This window comes from Ranitomeya variabilis, chromosome 6 (genome assembly GCF_051348905.1).
Source record: "Ranitomeya variabilis isolate aRanVar5 chromosome 6, aRanVar5.hap1, whole genome shotgun sequence".
Taxonomy (NCBI): Eukaryota; Metazoa; Chordata; class Amphibia; order Anura; family Dendrobatidae; genus Ranitomeya; species Ranitomeya variabilis.
In genome coordinates this window covers 189821613-189840813 of record NC_135237.1, presented here as the reverse complement: position 1 = coordinate 189840813, position 19201 = coordinate 189821613, and the positions used below count along the sequence as shown (strand labels likewise).

Below are 19201 nucleotides of genomic sequence, written 5' to 3'. Positions count from 1 at the left end.
TTTGGAATGTTTAAATAAAAATGAACATTTAACTTTTTTTCACAAAAAATTTTACTTCAGCTCCAATTTGTTTTATTTTACCAAGGGTAACAGGAGAAAATGGACCGCAAAAATTGTTGTACAATTTGTCCTGAGTACGCCGATACCCCATATGTGGGGGGGAACCACCGTTTGAGCGCATGGCAGAGCTCGGAAGGGAAGGAGCGTCATTTGGAATGCAGACTTAGATGGATTTGTCTGCAGCCGTCACATTGCGTTTGCAGAGCCCCTAATGTACCTAAACAGTAGAAACCCCCCACAAGTGACCCCATATTGGAAACTAGACCCCCCAAGGAACTTATCTAGATGTGCTGTGAGAATTTTGAACCCCCAAGTATTTCACTACAGTTCATAACGCAGAGCCGTGAAAATAAAAAAAAAATTTCCACAAAAATTATTTTTTAGCCCCCAGTTTTGTATTTTTCCAAGGGTAACAGTTGAAATTAAACCCCAAAAGTTGTTGTCCAATGTGTCCTGAGTACACTGATAACCCATATGTTGGGGTAAACCCCTGTTTGGGCGCACGGAAGAGCTCGGAAGGGAAGGAGCACTGTTTTACTTTTTCAATGCAGAATTGGCTGGAATTGAGATCGGACGTCATGTCGCGTTTGGAGAGCCCCTGATGTGCCTAAACAGTGAAAACCCCCCAATTATAACTGAAACCCGAATCCAAACACATCCCTAACCATAATCCCAAAGGTAACCCTAACCACACCCCTAACCCTGACACACCCCTAACCCTAATCCCAAGCCTAATCCCAACCGTAAATGTAATCCAAACCCTAACCCTAACTTTAGCCCCAACCCTAACCGTAGCCTTAACCCTAGCCCTAACCCTAATGGGAAAATGGAAATAAATACATTTTTTTTAATTTTTTGCTAACTAAGGGGGTGATGAAGGGGGGTTTGATTCTCTTTTATAGCGTTTTTTTTAGCGGATTTTTATGATTGGCAGCCGTCACACACTGAAAGACGCTTTTTATTGCAAAAAATATTTTTTGCGTTACCACATTTTGAGAGCTATACTTTTTCCATATTTTGGTCCACAGTCATGTGAGGTCTTGATTTTTGCGGGACGAGTTGACATTTTTATTTGTAACATTTTCAGGCACGTGACATTTTTTGATTGCTTTTTATTCCTATTTTTGTGAGGCAGAATGACCAAAAACCAGCTATTCATGAATTTCTTTTGGGGGAGGCGTTTATACCGTTCCGCGTTTGGTAAAATGGATAAAGCAGTTTTATTCTTCGGGTCAGTACGATTACAGCGATACCTCATTTATATCATTTTTTTATGTTTTGGCGCTTTTATACGATAAAAACTATTATATAGAAAAAATAATTATTTTTGCATCGCTTTATTCTGAGGACTATAACTTTATTTTTTCTTTGATGACGCTGTATGGCGGCTCATTTTTTGCGGGACAAGATGACGTTTTCAGCGGGGGATGAAAAAAACGGGGAGCGATTTTTCCCTATTAGATGCCTTCTCAAGGATATCATCCAAGACTGGCCCAAACACATGGTGTCCCTGAAAGGCGATGGTGCAAAGAGGTTTGGTTTTAGAGGTGATGTTGCCTCCCCATGATTTTAACCAAAGGGCTCTCCTTGCCGAGTTAGAGAGGACTAAGGACCGCGCAGCCACTCAATGGATTCTCCTGAGGCATCGGCTAAGAACCCTGTCACCTTTTGAAGGAGAGGTAGGGAGTCCAGGATTTCTTCTCCGGAGGTCCCCTGGGAGAGGTGTTCCTCTAATTTGCGAAGCCAGAGAACTATGGCCATGGCGACGCATGTGGACGCAATATTTGCTTTAAGCAAATTCGTAGAGGATTCCCAAGACTTTTTTTAGGTGGCTTTCTATTTTACGATCCATGGGATCTTTTAATTGTGAGGAATCCTCAAATGGGAGAGACGTCTTTGTCTCTTTAGAGACCTGGACGTCCACTCTAGGGACTTCCCAAACAGAACTGTCACCTTCTAGGGGGAAGCGGTTCTTTAATTCTGAAGGAACGCTAAGGCCCTTTTCTGGGGAAGCCCACTCCTGAAAAATAAGATTTTGAACATTTTCATGGATAGGAAACCCTTTTTAATTTGGGGGCTTCAGACCCCCAAATATGTCATCCTGAACTGAATGCTTTCCCTCCACTTCCTCGACCCCAATGGTGTTTCTTACTATGGAAACAAGCTCATCCATATCCTCATAAGAAAAAAAGTATCTTTTCCCATCAGGTTTAGGGGTGGATGTGGAGCCCTCATTTTCCTAATTATCATCTGACTCTGAAGTATGAACTTCGCCGGAGTCAGAATCAGTTTCAACCGGAGCCATTTTCATTTTTTAAGGGGGGGAGGATGGGACACGAGGGCTGGGAAAGGGCTGCCATGGAGGTCTGTACCTCCTGTTTAATCAGCGTTTTAATGTTGTCTAGGAGGGAGGGCTGTTTAGCATGTAATATGTCATCCATGCAGGGTTGACAAAGGGTCTTCTTATAAGTGGAAGGTAGCCGGGAGCCACAAACCCCACACTTGCGGCTGGGTTTGTTCTTTGGGCCAGAGACCTTTTCTCCATAAAAGAGAGGTATACTAAATGACCCGTACTAACACGTCTGAACAGTATAACACCTTCACAAGACACATGTCCACATAAATTCCATTAATTAGAATATATTATATTGTATTGTGGACCATATCATTGGATGTTGTGGGGTAATCGCAACTTTATAAACCCAAAAACCGCAGCAAACACACGATCAGAAAAATCCCAGAGACATTGTTATATTAGAAATGTAAAAAATATACTTTATTTAAGGCAAAATTGACAAAGCAGGAGACATGGGAAGAAACAGGGCTGGTGCCGTTTCACACATATTTGGAAACGCTGAGGTGCACACCATGAAAAGGGGATTGGATCCACAGAGGAATAACAACAATTATAGTAAGAATGTATACATAGTATAATCCTCTGAGCTGGCTATTCACAGGCAAACATACTAATGCAGTAAGACCTCATGTCAGAAAATATAATATGTAATTTACCTGAGAGGCACAGGAACCAATCCCACCACAGCGTGCACTCGCCCCGACGCGCGTTTCGGCGTGATGGCCTTTTTCAAGGGGTAATGTGATAGGGGAACAGGATCGATATAAAAAGAACCCAACCACCAATGGCAGGTTTAGCATGTGATCACGTGATTAGCCGGCCAATAATAAGTGAACAGATCGCCAATATATACGCCGCTATTTGCTGCTCGCATTCGTCATAAAAAAGGATAGATCATGTGATGTGCTTGCATCAAATACTGCGACACGTTGTCAGACTAGTATGACGCATGCGCCGCTACGGTGGCCGAAGACATCCGCCGGCGCCGACGTCACGCGCACGGCAGGGGGATGCCATGGCGACAGAGACGCCGGAAGCCGACGGGTGTGCAGGGGCCTGTAGCGCGCATGCGTGCAGGCCGAGAACGGAGCCGCAATGTAAGATATAATAATGCAATGACAACACAATGAACAGACAATTGAATGAATATATATGGTAATATGTAGTGATGAAAACAATCACATCATAACGATCACACAAATTAACCAGGGGCAATCAATGATCTCTCTACTGGAATAAAGGGACTAGGACAATAACAATTACATAAAAATTGGGGAAAGATAAATATGGAATAAATATTCAGCCATAACTTTCACATGATCCTGAAAAGAAGAAAAAAAGAAAAAGGAACAAACTTATGATAGATCCTTATATAATAATGTTCATCCACTGTGTTGTATCCACATATAATAAATCAACATCAAATCTTCAAATTCAGGACCACCAGATGGAAGAAAAAGGATCCATATGTCCAAATATCCCCATTGTCCAGGAGGGCCGCTCATGAGAAACCAGCAAAAAGAAGATTTAAAAGATTAAAACCATAAAATATAACAAACATGTGTCAATAGACGGCAAAAGACCAAATCCCCTATAAAAAGGGAGCAAAACTAATTGTTTCATTTAGCCCTTTTGGATAGACGGTATCTAATGCCCAGATCCATCTAGTTTCACAGCATGATAGTTTTTGTTTTAGACTGCCTCCTCGAATATTTGGGGTAATCATATCGATACCCCTTACCATTAACAATGAGCTATCACACTCATGAAATTGTTTAAAATGCCGTGGTATTGTCCTAAGCGTGGCTACATCATCATGGTCGGCCGCCTCCTGAATCCCCAAAATGTGCTCACGGACACGCACCTTTAATTGACGAGAGGTCATCCCGATGTAGATCAGTCTGCATGGGCACAGTGCAAAATAAACCACGTAACGGGACGTGCATGTGATGTTTTTTCTGATCTCATACATTCTTGTCTCAGCTGAATTAAAAAATGTCGTGGTGCGATCCACGTTGGGGCAGGCGACGCACCGACCACAAGGAGTACAGCCACGCCTAGGACGTCCACTGTCAAGGAAGGTAGGTCTTGGTTCATGATGGTAATGGCTGTGTACAAGATGGTCTCTGAGGTTTTTTGCCCGTCTAATAGTGATATTGGGTGTAGAGGAAAGTAATTGACTGAGGATGGAATCAGACTGAAGGATGGGCCATGCCCTCTGGAGGCAACCTTTCATCCGAGAGAACTGGGCATGGTAGTTAGTGATAAATCTAACTTTATTGTCATTTTTATGAACCTTTTGTTTGTATAGCAAAGATTGACGTGACGTATGTCTGGCTCTATTGAAGGCTCTTTTAACCACTCTACCACTATATCCTCTTTCCCGAAATCGCGTACAGAGGTCCCGTGCATTATGTTGGAATTCATCATCGCTGGAACAGATTCTGCGAAGTCGCAGAAATTGACCAACAGGGATGGAGTCCACCAGAGGCTTAGGATGGGCGGAGGAGGCGTGGAGCAACATATTGGTGGATGTTTCTTTTCTGAAGATCGTTGTCTGCAGAACATCATCCTGGTCCCTCCATATTTTAACATCGAGGAAGTCAACCATATTGACATCATAATGGTAGGTAATATGAATATTCCTCTCATTGTGGTTGATCTCCTCCATGAATTCCCTTAATTGATCCAAGTTCCCCTGCCAGATCAGGAAAATATCGTCGATGTACCGCACCCAAAACGGGATGCGGTCCATCGACACACCCCGATCTGACAGGGGGAGGTCCCTCTCCCACAGCCCCAGGAACAGGTTGGCATAAGACGGGGCAAAGGAAGCCCCCATCGCTGTGCCCTGGAGCTGCAGGAAGAAGGACCCCTTAAAGGTGAAAAAGTTATGGGTAAGGGAAAATTCGAGGAGCTGCAGGATGAGCTCAACAATCTCCATAGGTAAATTAGACATACTCAAAAAATATTTGGCTGCTGCCAGGCCATCAGTATGTTTAATGTTGGTGTACAGGGATTCAACATCACCTGTCACCAACATAGTCTCAGATTCAATCTGAAGGCCATCCACCCTCTTCAAAAATTCCCCGGTGTCCAACAGAAATGAGGGGAGGCCCTCAACTAAAGGTTGTAATTTGGAGTCAATCCAACAATTGACTTTCTCAAGGTAGTTACCTGAACCGGAGATGATTGGACGTCCCGGGGGGGCTTCAATATTTTTATGTATCTTGGGAAGAAGATACAGAGTGGAAATAGTGGGTTCTTGTACTTGTAGCGCTGAAGCCAGTTCTTTTGTAATAATCTCATTCTGAACAGCAGTATTTAATATTTTAGACAGTTGACCCATAAAGGATGACAGTGGGTTAAAAGTTAGACGTCTGTAACAAACTTTATTATTGAGCTGTCTAAAAGCATGCGTCATACTAGGCTGACAACGTGTCGCAGTATTTGATGCAAGCACATCACATGATCTATCCTTTTTTATGACGAATGCGAGCAGCAAATAGCGGCGTATATATTGGCGATCTGTTCACTTATTATTGGCCGGCTAATCACGTGATCACATGCTAAACCTGCCATTGGTGGTTGGTTTCTTTTTATATCGATCCTGTTCCCCTATCACATTACCCCTTGAAAAAGGCCATCACGCCGAAACGCGCGTCGGGGCGAGTGCACGCTGTGGTGGGATTGGTTCCTGTGCCTCTCAGGTAAATTACATATTATATTTTCTGACATGAGGTCTTACTGCATTAGTATGTTTGCCTGTGAATAGCCAGCTCAGAGGATTATACTATGTATACATTCTTACTATAATTGTTGTTATTCCTCTGTGGATCCAATCCCCTTTTCATGGTGTGCACCTCAGCGTTTCCAAATATGTGTGAAACGGCACCAGCCCTGTTTCTTCCCATGTCTCCTGCTTTGTCAATTTTGCCTTAAATAAAGTATATTTTTTACATTTCTAATATAACAATGTCTCTGGGGTTTTTCTGATCGTGTGTTTGCTGCGGTTTTTGGGTTTAACACGTCTGAACAGTGAAGGGACCAGCCCAGCTACTCACGGTAGGAGGGTGAACGCTGGGTTCTGCAGATGTAGCAGAGGGTTTGTCGCCGTCCATGGTCAAACTGTCAGCAGTCACACAGAGACAGAGACAAGCGTCTTACCTAGAGGCCCCTGACCAGGATATGAAGGCATCGAGGTCCAGCGTCACTTGTGTGCTCCTCCACCCCTAGGTCCGTAGGGAGGATCCCGTGAACGACCCTAGCGATTGCCCCAAACCAGCTGGAACGCAGAAGGCGGCATGCGTTCGAGCGGGGAGCCCCAGGACACGAACCGGAAGTGCCCCGCTGACATCACATCCGGTGTGTGCAGCCCGGAACGCCAGCCACACGCGGGGAGTACTCCGGGGAGCTCCGAGAGGACCCCGGCAGCACATCACCGCCCCGCTTTACCTCCGGAGGAGGCGCGGGAAAGGGTCCCGAGTCCATTACAGATGGAGACGGGAGCAGCCGCATGGAGGAGAGGAAAACCGCCCGACCTCGGCTGACAAGCATGGTGAGAAATTTCCAAGTGCTCTGATCGCTGGCCACGGCAGCACCTGAAGGAACCTCTTCATGCCCCACTGGGGGACAGGAAAAAACACTGGAGATAGCAGGACGGGGAGGGTTATTTAACCTCTGTGTTTCCTGTCCCCCATTAGTGCAGGGAGACAACCTCCAAGGTGACTGTCGTGGAAGGTGACTAGAGAAAGATAAAGTTGTCAGCAAGAGAACATAAGAATTTTATGGACCCAGTACTTTTGCCTGAGAGAGATTTCCAAAAAATATCTGGATAGTTAAAATCTCCCATGATCATCATGTCGTACTTTTTTGAGAACAGAGACATCTGATGTAAAAAGAGTTCATCCATATCATCAGTCTGTCCAGATGGCCTATTGTAAACACTTAAAATAGGGACCTTTCTGCTCATCTCTCCTTGAATTCTTACCCAAACAGTTCATATAGAGCTACCAGTCTCTGAAGCTTGGATCTCTGTGGAGATAAGTTTTCCTAACATACAATGCAACACCTTCTTCCCTCTTGTTAATCCTGTTTCTAATAAATTAGTTGCAGCCTTCAAAGTTTGTATTACAATCATGTTTATCATCCCAAGTTTTAATGATGCCTATGACATCATCTCTCTTTTCCTGTGTTATCAGCTCCAATTCTCCTTGTTTGTTTCCCCACGCTCTGTGAATTTGTATAGATACATTTCAGTTTGTAGTCGGCTTCTTTTGCGCCTCTATTTTCATTCAAAATTGTTTTTTGTTTGTTAGAAATAGGAGGGTAGAATCCTGAACCTTCTTTCTACTTGGGAGCCAATGTTTTTATCGGATTTGGAATCTCTTTTTCTAATTCCGATTGCTCCCCCAAGGCATCTTGATTTAAGAACAAATTTGTGAGGGAACAGAAAGGAATTCTAGCATTCGGTCTGTTTCTGTAGTGTTGACAATCCATGCGTTTGAGGATATTTAAGCTTAAAGGGATTGTCCACTACTAGGACAACCCCTTCTTGGTCAAAATGTTCGGGGATAGCAGATACAGTTCGGTTAGTCGCTAGGACCTCATCCTTGTTGAATACGGTCTTGTGAGCCTTATGGTTGAAATGCTGGTCAACAGATATCCAGTTTATGTCAAGACTATGCTCCATACCTTGTCAAGGAGAGTTCTTTTTTGGCCCTGTTCTTAATGACATCCTGGAGAAAGCAGAAGACAGGCAGAAAGGTTTTCCTAGTCTAGTCTTCCTTTAAAAGATTCTTGTGCCAATTTTTATAGAAAAATACCAACAGACCAAGATTCGGGGATCATGTTTGAAGGTCCTTCTTCAAAAAAGAAGTTGTGACGCCGGAAGTCCGAGCTGCATCTGATTCCCGACATCCTCTTCCTGCTCAATTCAACAGGAGGTGCGGGACAGTGACACCAGTGCTGATTGGTGTCACAACAACAGCATGGGAGCCCCATGAGACGGAGTGCCGACACTGCGAAAACAGTGCCAGCACAGGAGGCGAGTATAGGCCTTTTTTTTTTTTTTCCTTATAGGCGCTATGTTGTAGAGGTTAGAGTCTGACTGATTGAGTCTGTGGACAAGATCTTTTATAAAAGTGACTATGTAAGACAGCTGTATTTAATGCAGGTAAACGAGTTGATTAGAGCATCTAACTGGTCTGTAGGAGCCAGAACGCTTGATGGTTGGTAGGGGATCAAATACTTATTTCTCACTGCAAAATGCAAATACATTTATATAATTTATACAATGTGATTTTCTGGATTTTATTTTTGATATTCTATCTCTCAATGTTAAAATTAACCTACCCTGAAAATTATAGACTGTTCATGTTTCATGTATGTCAGTCGGCAAACTTACAAAATCAGCAAGGGATCAATTACTTATTTCCCCAACGGTATGGACTATGGATTCCTAGGTTCTCTTCAAAAGGCTATACGCTTTATTGTCTAATGGGTCAATTAATGACTCAGGGTCGTAAATTGGAAGCAATTTTTTTTTTTAGACTTTGGAAATTGCTACATCAAGTTTAGGTGGTCTGTCCCAGGTAGTGTTTTCCTCAAAAGGGGTATTTTAAGTTAAACCACAGATAGGAGAAACTCCTTCCTGGCAGTTTTGCTTCACTTCTGTCTTATGAGCGATAGAATATTCTTGTGAACTAGAAAAGTTCTACGTTTGCAATGTTCTAGACTTGAACAGACCTAGAAGATTTTTGTTCCTCAATAATCATTAGTGATCCAAATTGGTTTGATTAGATTGTCCGTATCTTCAAATGCAAGTAAGGAACCTCTGCTCTGCTGATGTGCATTTAATGAAGTTACTTACGTATCTTCAGGGTATTTGGAGAAGAGTCAGACTCTTCCAAGTCTCCTTTTGGGCTGCAGCATAGTGATGCAAATAGGAGGCAATACAAATGCCAGGACAAAGCAACCATACACCAGGTCCCTCAACACCACCAGGCTCAGCACCGCATTTTTATGCGGTAATCCAGCGCCCTTTGTATCATCACTCCTGTTCACTGCCTCAGCAGCGGTTTCATCATCACTCCTGTTCACTGCCTCAGCAGCGGTTTCCTCAGAAGTTGCTTGTGGGATGTCTGTGTTTGCTCTTGACATCAACACGTGACTGCGTGGTGATGCTGCTTCCAGCGCCACCTGGTGCAGGGTGGTTGTCTTTACTGAACTACTTATACTGGCGTGTGCCCACTTCCACCATGTAGCGGGGACTCTCTAACTAGGCAGGGCCACCCAAGGCTCATACGCTGTAAAAACATTACACAGGTCAGTATGGCTACATTGCATATGGTTTCACTTACTTCTCCTCTGAAGCCATATGTAGAAATACTAGATAAGTCTTCAAATGACTGCAATTTACTAGTGGTGAAGCGCTCACATACTATCTCCATGTCTTCTTTCTGCAAACAAACATAAGTTTCACAGCTAATAAACACAGAATAAGGCCCCTTTCACACATCAGGTTTTTGCCGTCAGGCACAATCTGGCGAATTTTGAAAAAAACAGATCCAGCAAAAGTTGCTGCCGGATCTGATTTTTTCTCATAGACTTGTATTAGCACCGGATTGTGACGGATGGCCTCATGTTTCATCCGTTTTTTGCCTGATCCGTCGAAAATTAGTTTTTTTCTCTCTCTCCTTCCCCGGAACAGGAAATCCAAACTCTAACCCCGGGTTAAAAAAAAAACCAAAACTGATATGACCCCTTTAATTTGAAAGCAAAACTGTTCTTAAAAAGTTATTTCCATCTCAACGTTTTCTGGCTGAGATGGGAATCACTGTCCAGGTGCGGACCACAAGAAGCGGGAACTGCAGACAGCAGCTGAGCTATGCTGTGCTCGTATCTTCCACTTGTTTCTATGGGAGTCATGTATGCATTGCCCCTGTCATTTCTATGGAGGGTGGCATCAGTACCAGTGCTTGTACTAGAAAATGGGTGAAAAAAAGAACCCAACTGTAAAGAATTCCTAGCAGATGATTTCTCCGTTATGTGGTGACAAGTGAAAGCAGCGCTAGATCCTTACCCGGATGCCACAGCCATTGTCCTGGATCTGAATTAATTTCATGCCACCTTCCTTAACAGTCACTTGGATATTTGTTGACTTTGCGTCTAGACTGTAAAAATGAGAAGAAATATGGATATTACATACTACATGGTGGCCCGATTCTAATGCATCGGGTATTCTACAATACGTATGTAGTTTATTTATGAAGGTGGGTCATTCCACATCAAGTGGACCAGTTTTAAAAATCGTCCCCACTCGACCTTCTCCGATTTTGCTGAAAATTTATAAGGATGTACATGCATGTTTGAAAAGAGGTTCTGTAAATTTTTAGGGCCAGATCTCAAATACATTGGGCACTGTTGACCTTTCACTGGAGGTTCCACCAAGCCTGCAGCTTCAGCTAAGAGGATTTTGCAAACTTTGGCACATAGCCATTAGAGTTCTATACTGGCTATGATGCTGAAATTTGGCATACTAGCTCAACTTTTGCTGCTAAACAGGATAAAAATATTACCGGCTATGACAAAACAATATTTTGGCCGCAATTATGTGTCAAAGTAGCTTGAAAAACGCGTTGCATAAAATTTATGCCAAACTTTGCCCATATATAACTCAAGACCAAAAACCAATAGTAACTGGTGCTTTGCCCTGTACACCAAACATCTACATGACTTTGCATTGCTGCAATATCACGGTCAAAGCATATGTATTTGAGGAAATATTCACACCCACATATGATGAAAAACTTAAAAAAAACGAATTTTACCTATTTTTAGGTCAAATTTCTCAAAAAGGGTAGCCCTAAAATATATTATTTCTGATATCATTAGAAAGAGCACATTTTTCTCTACAAGGATCATTGTTTTGTTTTTTGGAGTCTCTCAGTTTAAGAAATGAAAAATGCCACTGAACATGGTGTTATTTATTAATACGCAATGAATGGTAACTGCACTATACAAACCCTTGCGTTGGTCCATGGTGGTAATACCACAACCAATTCCCTAAGAATTGGTATTATAATCCTATTAAGAATTGTAATAATGCTGTCTTTCGAGAATTGGCAGCCCCATCGCCTAGGAGCCATGGCCGATAGCCGTGCAAGGCGAGCCTCGGGCGGTCTCTTTATCGCAGGTTCCGAAGCCTGAGGGTGGGTGTCTTTGCCTAGGATCCCAAGCCTAATATTGGGTATCTTTTGTTGGTTCCCAAGCCATAATGTTCAGTCTAAGTGGTCTGGAATTGTTCCTGAATTTGCAACATAGTCGGTTCAGAGAAGCTGTATGGTCGGCCCATTGCTGAAGCAGCTGGTGCTGGAATTATTGCAATGATTGACTGCTCGGGAATCCAGCATGTATCATTTCTCACAGGCCAGTGAAAGAAGTTAGCTGGTCCATGAGGATGCATAAAATTTATTAATGCATCATGCTTGTCGACTGAAATTTCAGAAATATTTCCAATCCACCAGTTCCTATCGTAAATGCAGGCAATGTATTGCCCTGGCTGGAGGTTAGCAATTGGCACAAAAGGCATTTCTGATCTGACAGATCTATCTACATGGGCAATGAAAGATGATGGGTCATTTGACACCCTTGAAATGCGAATCTTTTTGTCATCAATTGGCACAAACTGGTGATTTTCTTTTGTTCCAGCAATTGTATGTCCATCTTTGAACCTTTCCTCTTGAACTACCAGTATTTCGTAAATTTTTTTCTTTTGGAACAAAAAAAAACTTGATTCCATGCAGTTGCTCGTTGCAAAAGTTGAATAAATCCACCGGGGTCAGTATTTGGTTTTCAGTTGGGTGTTGAAGACTGGCACGAGCTGCCAACCTCTTTGCTTTCCCTCCAATCCCATCACAGGGCGACTTTCCATGACTGGTACCAAAAAAAATTCCATTCAGCGCTGATATTAAAATCAGCATTGTGGTGGCACAAGTTGAGAAAATTTTTGTACTGGGCTGCAGATCCATTGCTGAAGTACTGGATATGGCGAATCCCATAGATGAGAGTCTTGAGATACTCCACAACTACTGTTAAAGGGCCACTGTCACCCCCTCCAGCCGTTATAAACTAAAAGAGCCACCTTGTGCAGCAGTAATGCTGCATTCTAACAAGGTGGCTCTTTTAGTTTTAGGTGCATGTATTCCCAAAATAAAGGGTTTTATATTTTCGCCAAAATACCTTTCTTTAGCCAGGGAGGCAGGTCCTCACCCCCCTGCTTGTAACGCCACATTGCCGTCACTCAAATGATCAGGGTGCCGGGCACCGCCCCCTCAGGGCTGTTTACCCATGAAATCCGGCGCCTGCGCTGTGTATCGCTTTTTGGTGCAGGCGCAGAGAGCTCTGGCCGCCTGATGTCACAGCCAGGCTTGCAGACTGCGCCTGTGCGGCCACCCACCTTGGTAATCCCAGCCCCGCAGTGTGTTATGCATTATGCAGAGTGCGGGGCTGGGATTCACAAGCAGGGCGGCCGCACAGGCACAGTCTGCAAGCCTGGCTGTGACATCAGACGGCCAGAGCTCTCTGCGCCTGCACCAGACAGTACTACACAGCGCAGGCGCCGGATTTCATGGGTAAACAGCGCTGAGGGGGCGGTGCCCGGCACCCCTGAACATTTGAGTGACGGCAGTGTGGCGTTACAAGCAGAGGGGTGAGGACCTGCCTCCCTGGCTAAAGAAAGGTATTTTGGCGAAAATATAAAACCCTTTATTTTGGGAATACGTGCACCAAAAACTAAAAGAGCTACCTTGTTAGAATGCAGCATTACTGCTGCACAAGGTGGCTCTTTTAGTTTATAACGGCTGGAGGGGGTGACAGTGGCCCTTTAAGAAAGTGTGGACTGCAACTGTGTCATGTCGTGAGCAATCACTGATTATGCACAAGCTGATGTTCTGCGCAGCTTCACCATTTAACTCCTTGAAGTAAATTACAAATGTGTGTACTGTAGCTTGATTATTTTCCCAGTGGAAACCTTGAATGGCATCTTGAACAATAAATGAGTAATTTTCAGCAAAGTCCACAAGGATCACAAGCTCTCCAGGTCTCAGATTTTCCTTCAGCGATTTCAGATAGCAACTTTGATGCTTGGCGATGTAGTGATGGCTACAAAGTTTAGAAATTTTCAAAACCAATTCTTCAATGAAATCTTCTTCAGTCAGTTGTGTGGTATCAAACGTGTCTCGATCAGTGTGAATCAATTGTTTGAACTCAATAATATCTTCAGGGTCACTGTTGACAAACACATTGACTAGAAATTCTTTTAAAACTTCAGGACCCGGGCATTTATCACAACGGCCAAGCATACAGTCCTTGGATTCAATTCCACAGACCATTTTGCATATGAGCTCTTTGTAGTCATCATTGATTGGGCATGCTGCAAGCATTAGTTTGACATTTTGGTGAATTTTACACACAAACGGAATGTGTTCCAGCAGATCCAACGGTTACGCACCACTTTGGCCGAAGCTCACAAAACTTGGAAAATCCAATTTCAGGGCCATTCCGATCCCGATAGGCAACAAACATTTCCCTCATATTGCTCAGTAATAGTCGCTTTTGCATCTGCTTTTTTTCTCCTGCTATTCGCACTGATACATAGTCTTTTTTACCAGGGCACATTCGACTGAATTCATCATCCTCAAAAAATGCCTGCACCTTTTTCTTCACTTCCTCAGAAACTTTCTTGCCACACTTGATTCTAGGTAAGGCTAAGATCCCATGTTCACATTTAAGCTTTCGAGCTTGTTTGACCATTCGTTCAGAGACACTGGATTCGTCTGATATAGCTTAATGGACCAACTTTTAGGTGCCAATGTCAAGATTTGGACCTTTTCTGCCCGACTGGACACCTGCAGCTTTTGCTTCAAATAAGCCAAAAGGTGATTGTAATCCAGACACATTTTGCACTGTGCTGTTTTTGTTTGCTCCATGTCTTTCGGCTCAAGCCCTCCAATTGAAGCAATCTTGCTAGAAAATGCATTTTGTACCTGGCTTATCTTTCTCTACAATACAACTCCGTAACGTGATAAGAATCGGAAAATCAAACACAAAATCAATGCATTACGCGCATAAATAACACCATGTTCAGTGGCATTTTTCATTTCTTAAACTGAGAGACTCCAAAAAAAACAAAAAAAAAACAATGATCCTTGTTGAGAAAAATGTGCTTTCTAATGATATCAGAATATATTTTAGGGGTACCCTTTTTGAGAAATTTGACCTAAAAATAGGTAAAATTAGTTTTTTTAAGTTTTTCATCATATGTGGGTGTGAATATTTCCACAAATACATATGCTTTGACTGTGATATTGCAGCAATGCAAAGTCATGTAGATGTTTGGTGTACAGGGCAAAGCACCAGTTACTATTGGTTTTTGGTCTTGAGTTATATATGGGCAAAGTTTGGCATAAATTTTATGCAATGCGTTTTTCAAGCTACTTTGACACAAAATTGCGGCCAAAATATTGTTTTGTCATAGCCGGTAATAATTTTATCGTGTTTAGCAGCAAAAGTTGAGCTAGTATGCCAAATTTCAGCATCATAGCCAGTATAGAACTCTAATGGCTATGTGCCAAAGTTTGCAAAATCCTCTTAGCTGAAGCCGCAGGCTTGGTGGAACCTCCAGTGAAAGGTCAACAGTGCCCAATGTATTTGAGATCTGGCCCTAAAAATTTACAGAACCTCTTTTCAAACATACATGTACATCCTTACAAATTTTCAGCAAAATCGGAGAAGGTCGAGTGGGGAACACTGGTCCACTTGACATGGAATGACCCAGATTTAAGAAAAATGCAATGAATACGCAGGATTTTCCGGGTAAAATATATACATTATCATTACATTTTATTTCTCATAGAACTTAATACAACTGAACGAAATTATTAAACAGATCATCAAAATATATAAACCATTACATGAATAACTGTATTTAAATAAATCGGACAAAAGAAGTACATCGACACTGTAATATATTTGTTAACAATATCAACCCAAAGTATTTTTGTACACCACATTGACTGACTGAACTTGTTCAGTAAACGCGAGTGAACTACGTGGCACTGTGACTGACAGAACTTGTTCAGTAAACGTGAGTGAACTACGTGGCACTGTGACTGACAGAACTTGTTCAGTAAACGTGAGTGAACTACGTGGCACTGTGACTGACAGAACTTGTTCAGTAAACGTGAGTGAACTACGTGGCACTGTGACTGACAGAACTTGTTCAGTAAACGTGACTGAACTATGTGGCGACCAATCACCAACGCGGGATTTCCGTTACAGACAAACAACAGAAATAGACGATGATATAGTAGATAGGTAGATGGATCAGAGCCATGTACCCCCATAAACTCCGGCTAGATGATGCTTTAATATTTTGCAGGAACACTGTGGTTATTAATGCTCGGCCCCGTATGACTCCTACTGATTTCACTGGAGTAGATGACCAGACCGGACAACACAAGCAGTCTGTACCATGCCCCCTGCTCTCTTCTATTTCCTCAGACTGTAGCCTGCGAGCAGGAACCTCACTCCTCACAGTATCAGCTCCTGTGTTACGCTGTAATGTCTGATATTCCCTGTACATGTGTCCTCTGTGATGTACACAGCTGCGTCAGAGGTATAGAAATGGTTATTATTCTGCACGGTTGCTCTATCTTGGAGTCTGGGACTAAGGCAGGCTCTTTCCAGACACTAGTGGTGGCCTCATAGGATGGAAAGCATTGTGCATGGTGGCTGTGCTGCAGGCCTGACAGAACCTTCCCGGCAAGCAGCAGCCCCCCTGGGAGAGCAGGAGCTAAGGCTCGCGCAGCCCCCCGGGAGAGCAGGAGCTAAGGCTCGCGCAGCCCCCCGGGAGAGCAGGAGCTAAGGCTCGCGCAGCCCCCCGGGAGAGCAGGAGCTAAGGCTCGCGCAGCCCCCCGGGAGAGCAGGAGCTAAGGCTCGCGCAGCCCCCCGGGAGAGCAGGAGCTAAGGCTCGCGCAGCCCCCCGGGAGAGCAGGAGCTAAGGCTCGCGCAGCCCCCCGGGAGAGCAGGAGCTAAGGCTCGCGCAGCCCCCCGGGAGAGCAGGAGCTAAGGCTCGCGCAGCCCCCCGGGAGAGCAGGAGCTAAGGCTCGCGCAGCCCCCCGGGAGAGCAGGAGCTAAGGCTCGCGCAGCCCCCCGGGAGAGCAGGAGCTAAGGCTCGCGCAGCCCCCCGGGAGAGCAGGAGCTAAGGCTCGCGCAGCCCCCCGGGAGAGCAGGAGCTAAGGCTCGCGCAGCCCCCCGGGAGAGCAGGAGCTAAGGCTCGCGCAGCCCCCCGGGAGAGCAGGAGCTAAGGCTCGCGCAGCCCCCCGGGAGAGCAGGAGCTAAGGCTCGCGCAGCCCCCCGGGAGAGCAGGAGCTAAGGCTCGCGCAGCCCCCCGGGAGAGCAGGAGCTAAGGCTCGCGCAGCCCCCCGGGAGAGCAGGAGCTAAGGCTCGCGCAGCCCCCCGGGAGAGCAGGAGCTAAGGCTCGCGCAGCCCCCCGGGAGAGCAGGAGCTAAGGCTCGCGCAGCCCCCCGGGAGAGCAGGAGCTAAGGCTCGCGCAGCCCCCCGGGAGAGCAGGAGCTAAGGCTCGCGCAGCCCCCCGGGAGAGCAGGAGCTAAGGCTCGCGCAGCCCCCCGGGAGAGCAGGAGCTAAGGCTCGCGCAGCCCCCCGGGAGAGCAGGAGCTAAGGCTCGCGCAGCCCCCCGGGAGAGCAGGAGCTAAGGCTCGCGCAGCCCCCCGGGAGAGCAGGAGCTAAGGCTCGCGCAGCCCCCCGGGAGAGCAGGAGCTAAGGCTCGCGCAGCCCCCCGGGAGAGCAGGAGCTAAGGCTCGCGCAGCCCCCCGGGAGAGCAGGAGCTAAGGCTCGCGCAGCCCCCCGGGAGAGCAGGAGCTAAGGCTCGCGCAGCCCCCCGGGAGAGCAGGAGCTAAGGCTCGCGCAGCCCCCCGGGAGAGCAGGAGCTAAGGCTCGCGCAGCCCCCCGGGAGAGCAGGAGCTAAGGCTCGCGCAGCCCCCCGGGAGAGCAGGAGCTAAGGCTCGCGCAGCCCCCCGGGAGAGCAGGAGCTAAGGCTCGCGCAGCCCCCCGGGAGAGCAGGAGCTAAGGCTCGCGCAGCCCCCCGGGAGAGCAGGAGCTAAGGCTCGCGCAGCCCCCCGGGAGAGCAGGAGCTAAGGCTCGCGCAGCCCCCCGGGAGAGCAGGAGCTAAGGCTCGCGCAGCCCCCCGGGAGAGCAGGAGCTAAGGCTCGCGCAGCCCCCCGGGAGAGCAGGAGCTAAGGCTCGCGCAGCCCCCCGGGAGAGCAGGAGCTAAGGCTCGCGCAGCCCCCCGGGAGAGCAGGAGCTAAGGCTCGCGCAGCCCCCCGGGAGAGCAGGAGCTAAGGCTCGCGCAGCCCCCCGGGAGAGCAGGAGCTAAGGCTCGCGCAGCCCCCCGGGAGAGCAGGAGCTAAGGCTCGCGCAGCCCCCCGGGAGAGCAGGAGCTAAGGCTCGCGCAGCCCCCCGGGAGAGCAGGAGCTAAGGCTCGCGCAGCCCCCCGGGAGAGCAGGAGCTAAGGCTCGCGCAGCCCCCCGGGAGAGCAGGAGCTAAGGCTCGCGCAGCCCCCCGGGAGAGCAGGAGCTAAGGCTCGCGCAGCCCCCCGGGAGAGCAGGAGCTAAGGCTCGCGCAGCCCCCCGGGAGAGCAGGAGCTAAGGCTCGCGCAGCCCCCCGGGAGAGCAGGAGCTAAGGCTCGCGCAGCCCCCCGGGAGAGCAGGAGCTAAGGCTCGCGCAGCCCCCCGGGAGAGCAGGAGCTAAGGCTCGCGCAGCCCCCCGGGAGAGCAGGAGCTAAGGCTCGCGCAGCCCCCCGGGAGAGCAGGAGCTAAGGCTCGCGCAGCCCCCCGGGAGAGCAGGAGCTAAGGCTCGCGCAGCCCCCTGGGAGAGCAGGAGCTAAGGCTCGCGCAGCCCCCTGGGAGAGCAGGAGCTAAGGCTCGCGCAGCCCCCTGGGAGAGCAGGAGCTAAGGCTCGCGCAGCCCCCTGGGAGAGCAGGAGCTAAGGCTCGCGCAGCCCCCTGGGAGAGCAGGAGCTAAGGCTCGCGCAGCCCCCTGGGAGAGCAGGAGCTAAGGCTCGCGCAGCCCCCTGGGAGAGCAGGAGCTAAGGCTCGCGCAGCCCCCTGGGAGAGCAGGAGCTAAGGCTCGCGCAGCCCCCTGGGAGAGCAGGAGCTAAGGCTCGCGCAGCCCCCTGGGAGAGCAGGAGCTAAGGCTCGCGCAGCCCCCTGGGAGAGCAGGAGCTAAGGCTCGCGCAGCCCCCTGGGAGAGCAGGAGCTAAGGCTCGCGCAGCCCCCTGGGAGAGCAGGAGCTAAGGCTCGCGCAGCCCCCTGGGAGAGCAGGAGCTAAGGCTCGCGCAGCCCCCTGGGAGAGCAGGAGCTAAGGCTCGCGCAGCCCCCTAGGAGGTAATGGTCGGTCAGCGCGGACATTACCAGTTCTCTATCATCTCCTTGATGGCATTAGCGGCTCTCTGAATCACCTCCCCCGCAGCGATTCTATTCACCACAGCTTCGTCCAGGCGGCGGATAACCCCGGCCGGGGGAGCCATGATGCCGGCGCTGCTGTCACCGCTGCTACCTGTCACCGCCGCAGCCTGTCCCCACACACTGAGACTCAGAGCAGCGTGGCGCGCTCCACTCTACATCGGAAAGTAGCGCGCACCAATCACAGCCGCGGATGCCTCTCGCCACCAGACTCCAGAGCCCGTACTGTGTTGTATGAATCC

General features: G+C 47.4%; 1 protein-coding gene across 3 annotated transcripts in view; it reads right to left on the bottom strand.

Moving 5' to 3' along the window:
• MLH1 (mutL homolog 1) overlaps positions 1-19172 on the bottom strand; it is a 113930-nt gene extending 94758 nt beyond the window's left edge. Inside the window, exons 1-3 of one of the 3 annotated variants that reach the window (XM_077269328.1) lie at positions 18909-19172; positions 10500-10590; positions 9778-9876 (exon numbers count right to left, since the gene is read on the bottom strand). In XM_077269328.1, coding sequence (XP_077125443.1) covers positions 9778-9876; positions 10500-10590; positions 18909-19024 — 306 coding nt within the window. In that variant the 5' untranslated portion in view covers positions 19025-19172. The remainder of the gene's footprint in view (positions 1-9777; positions 9877-10499; positions 10591-18908) is intronic. The other 2 variants (XM_077269330.1, XM_077269329.1) reach the window with 2 other exon arrangements.
• Positions 19173-19201: the final 29 nt, after the last annotated feature.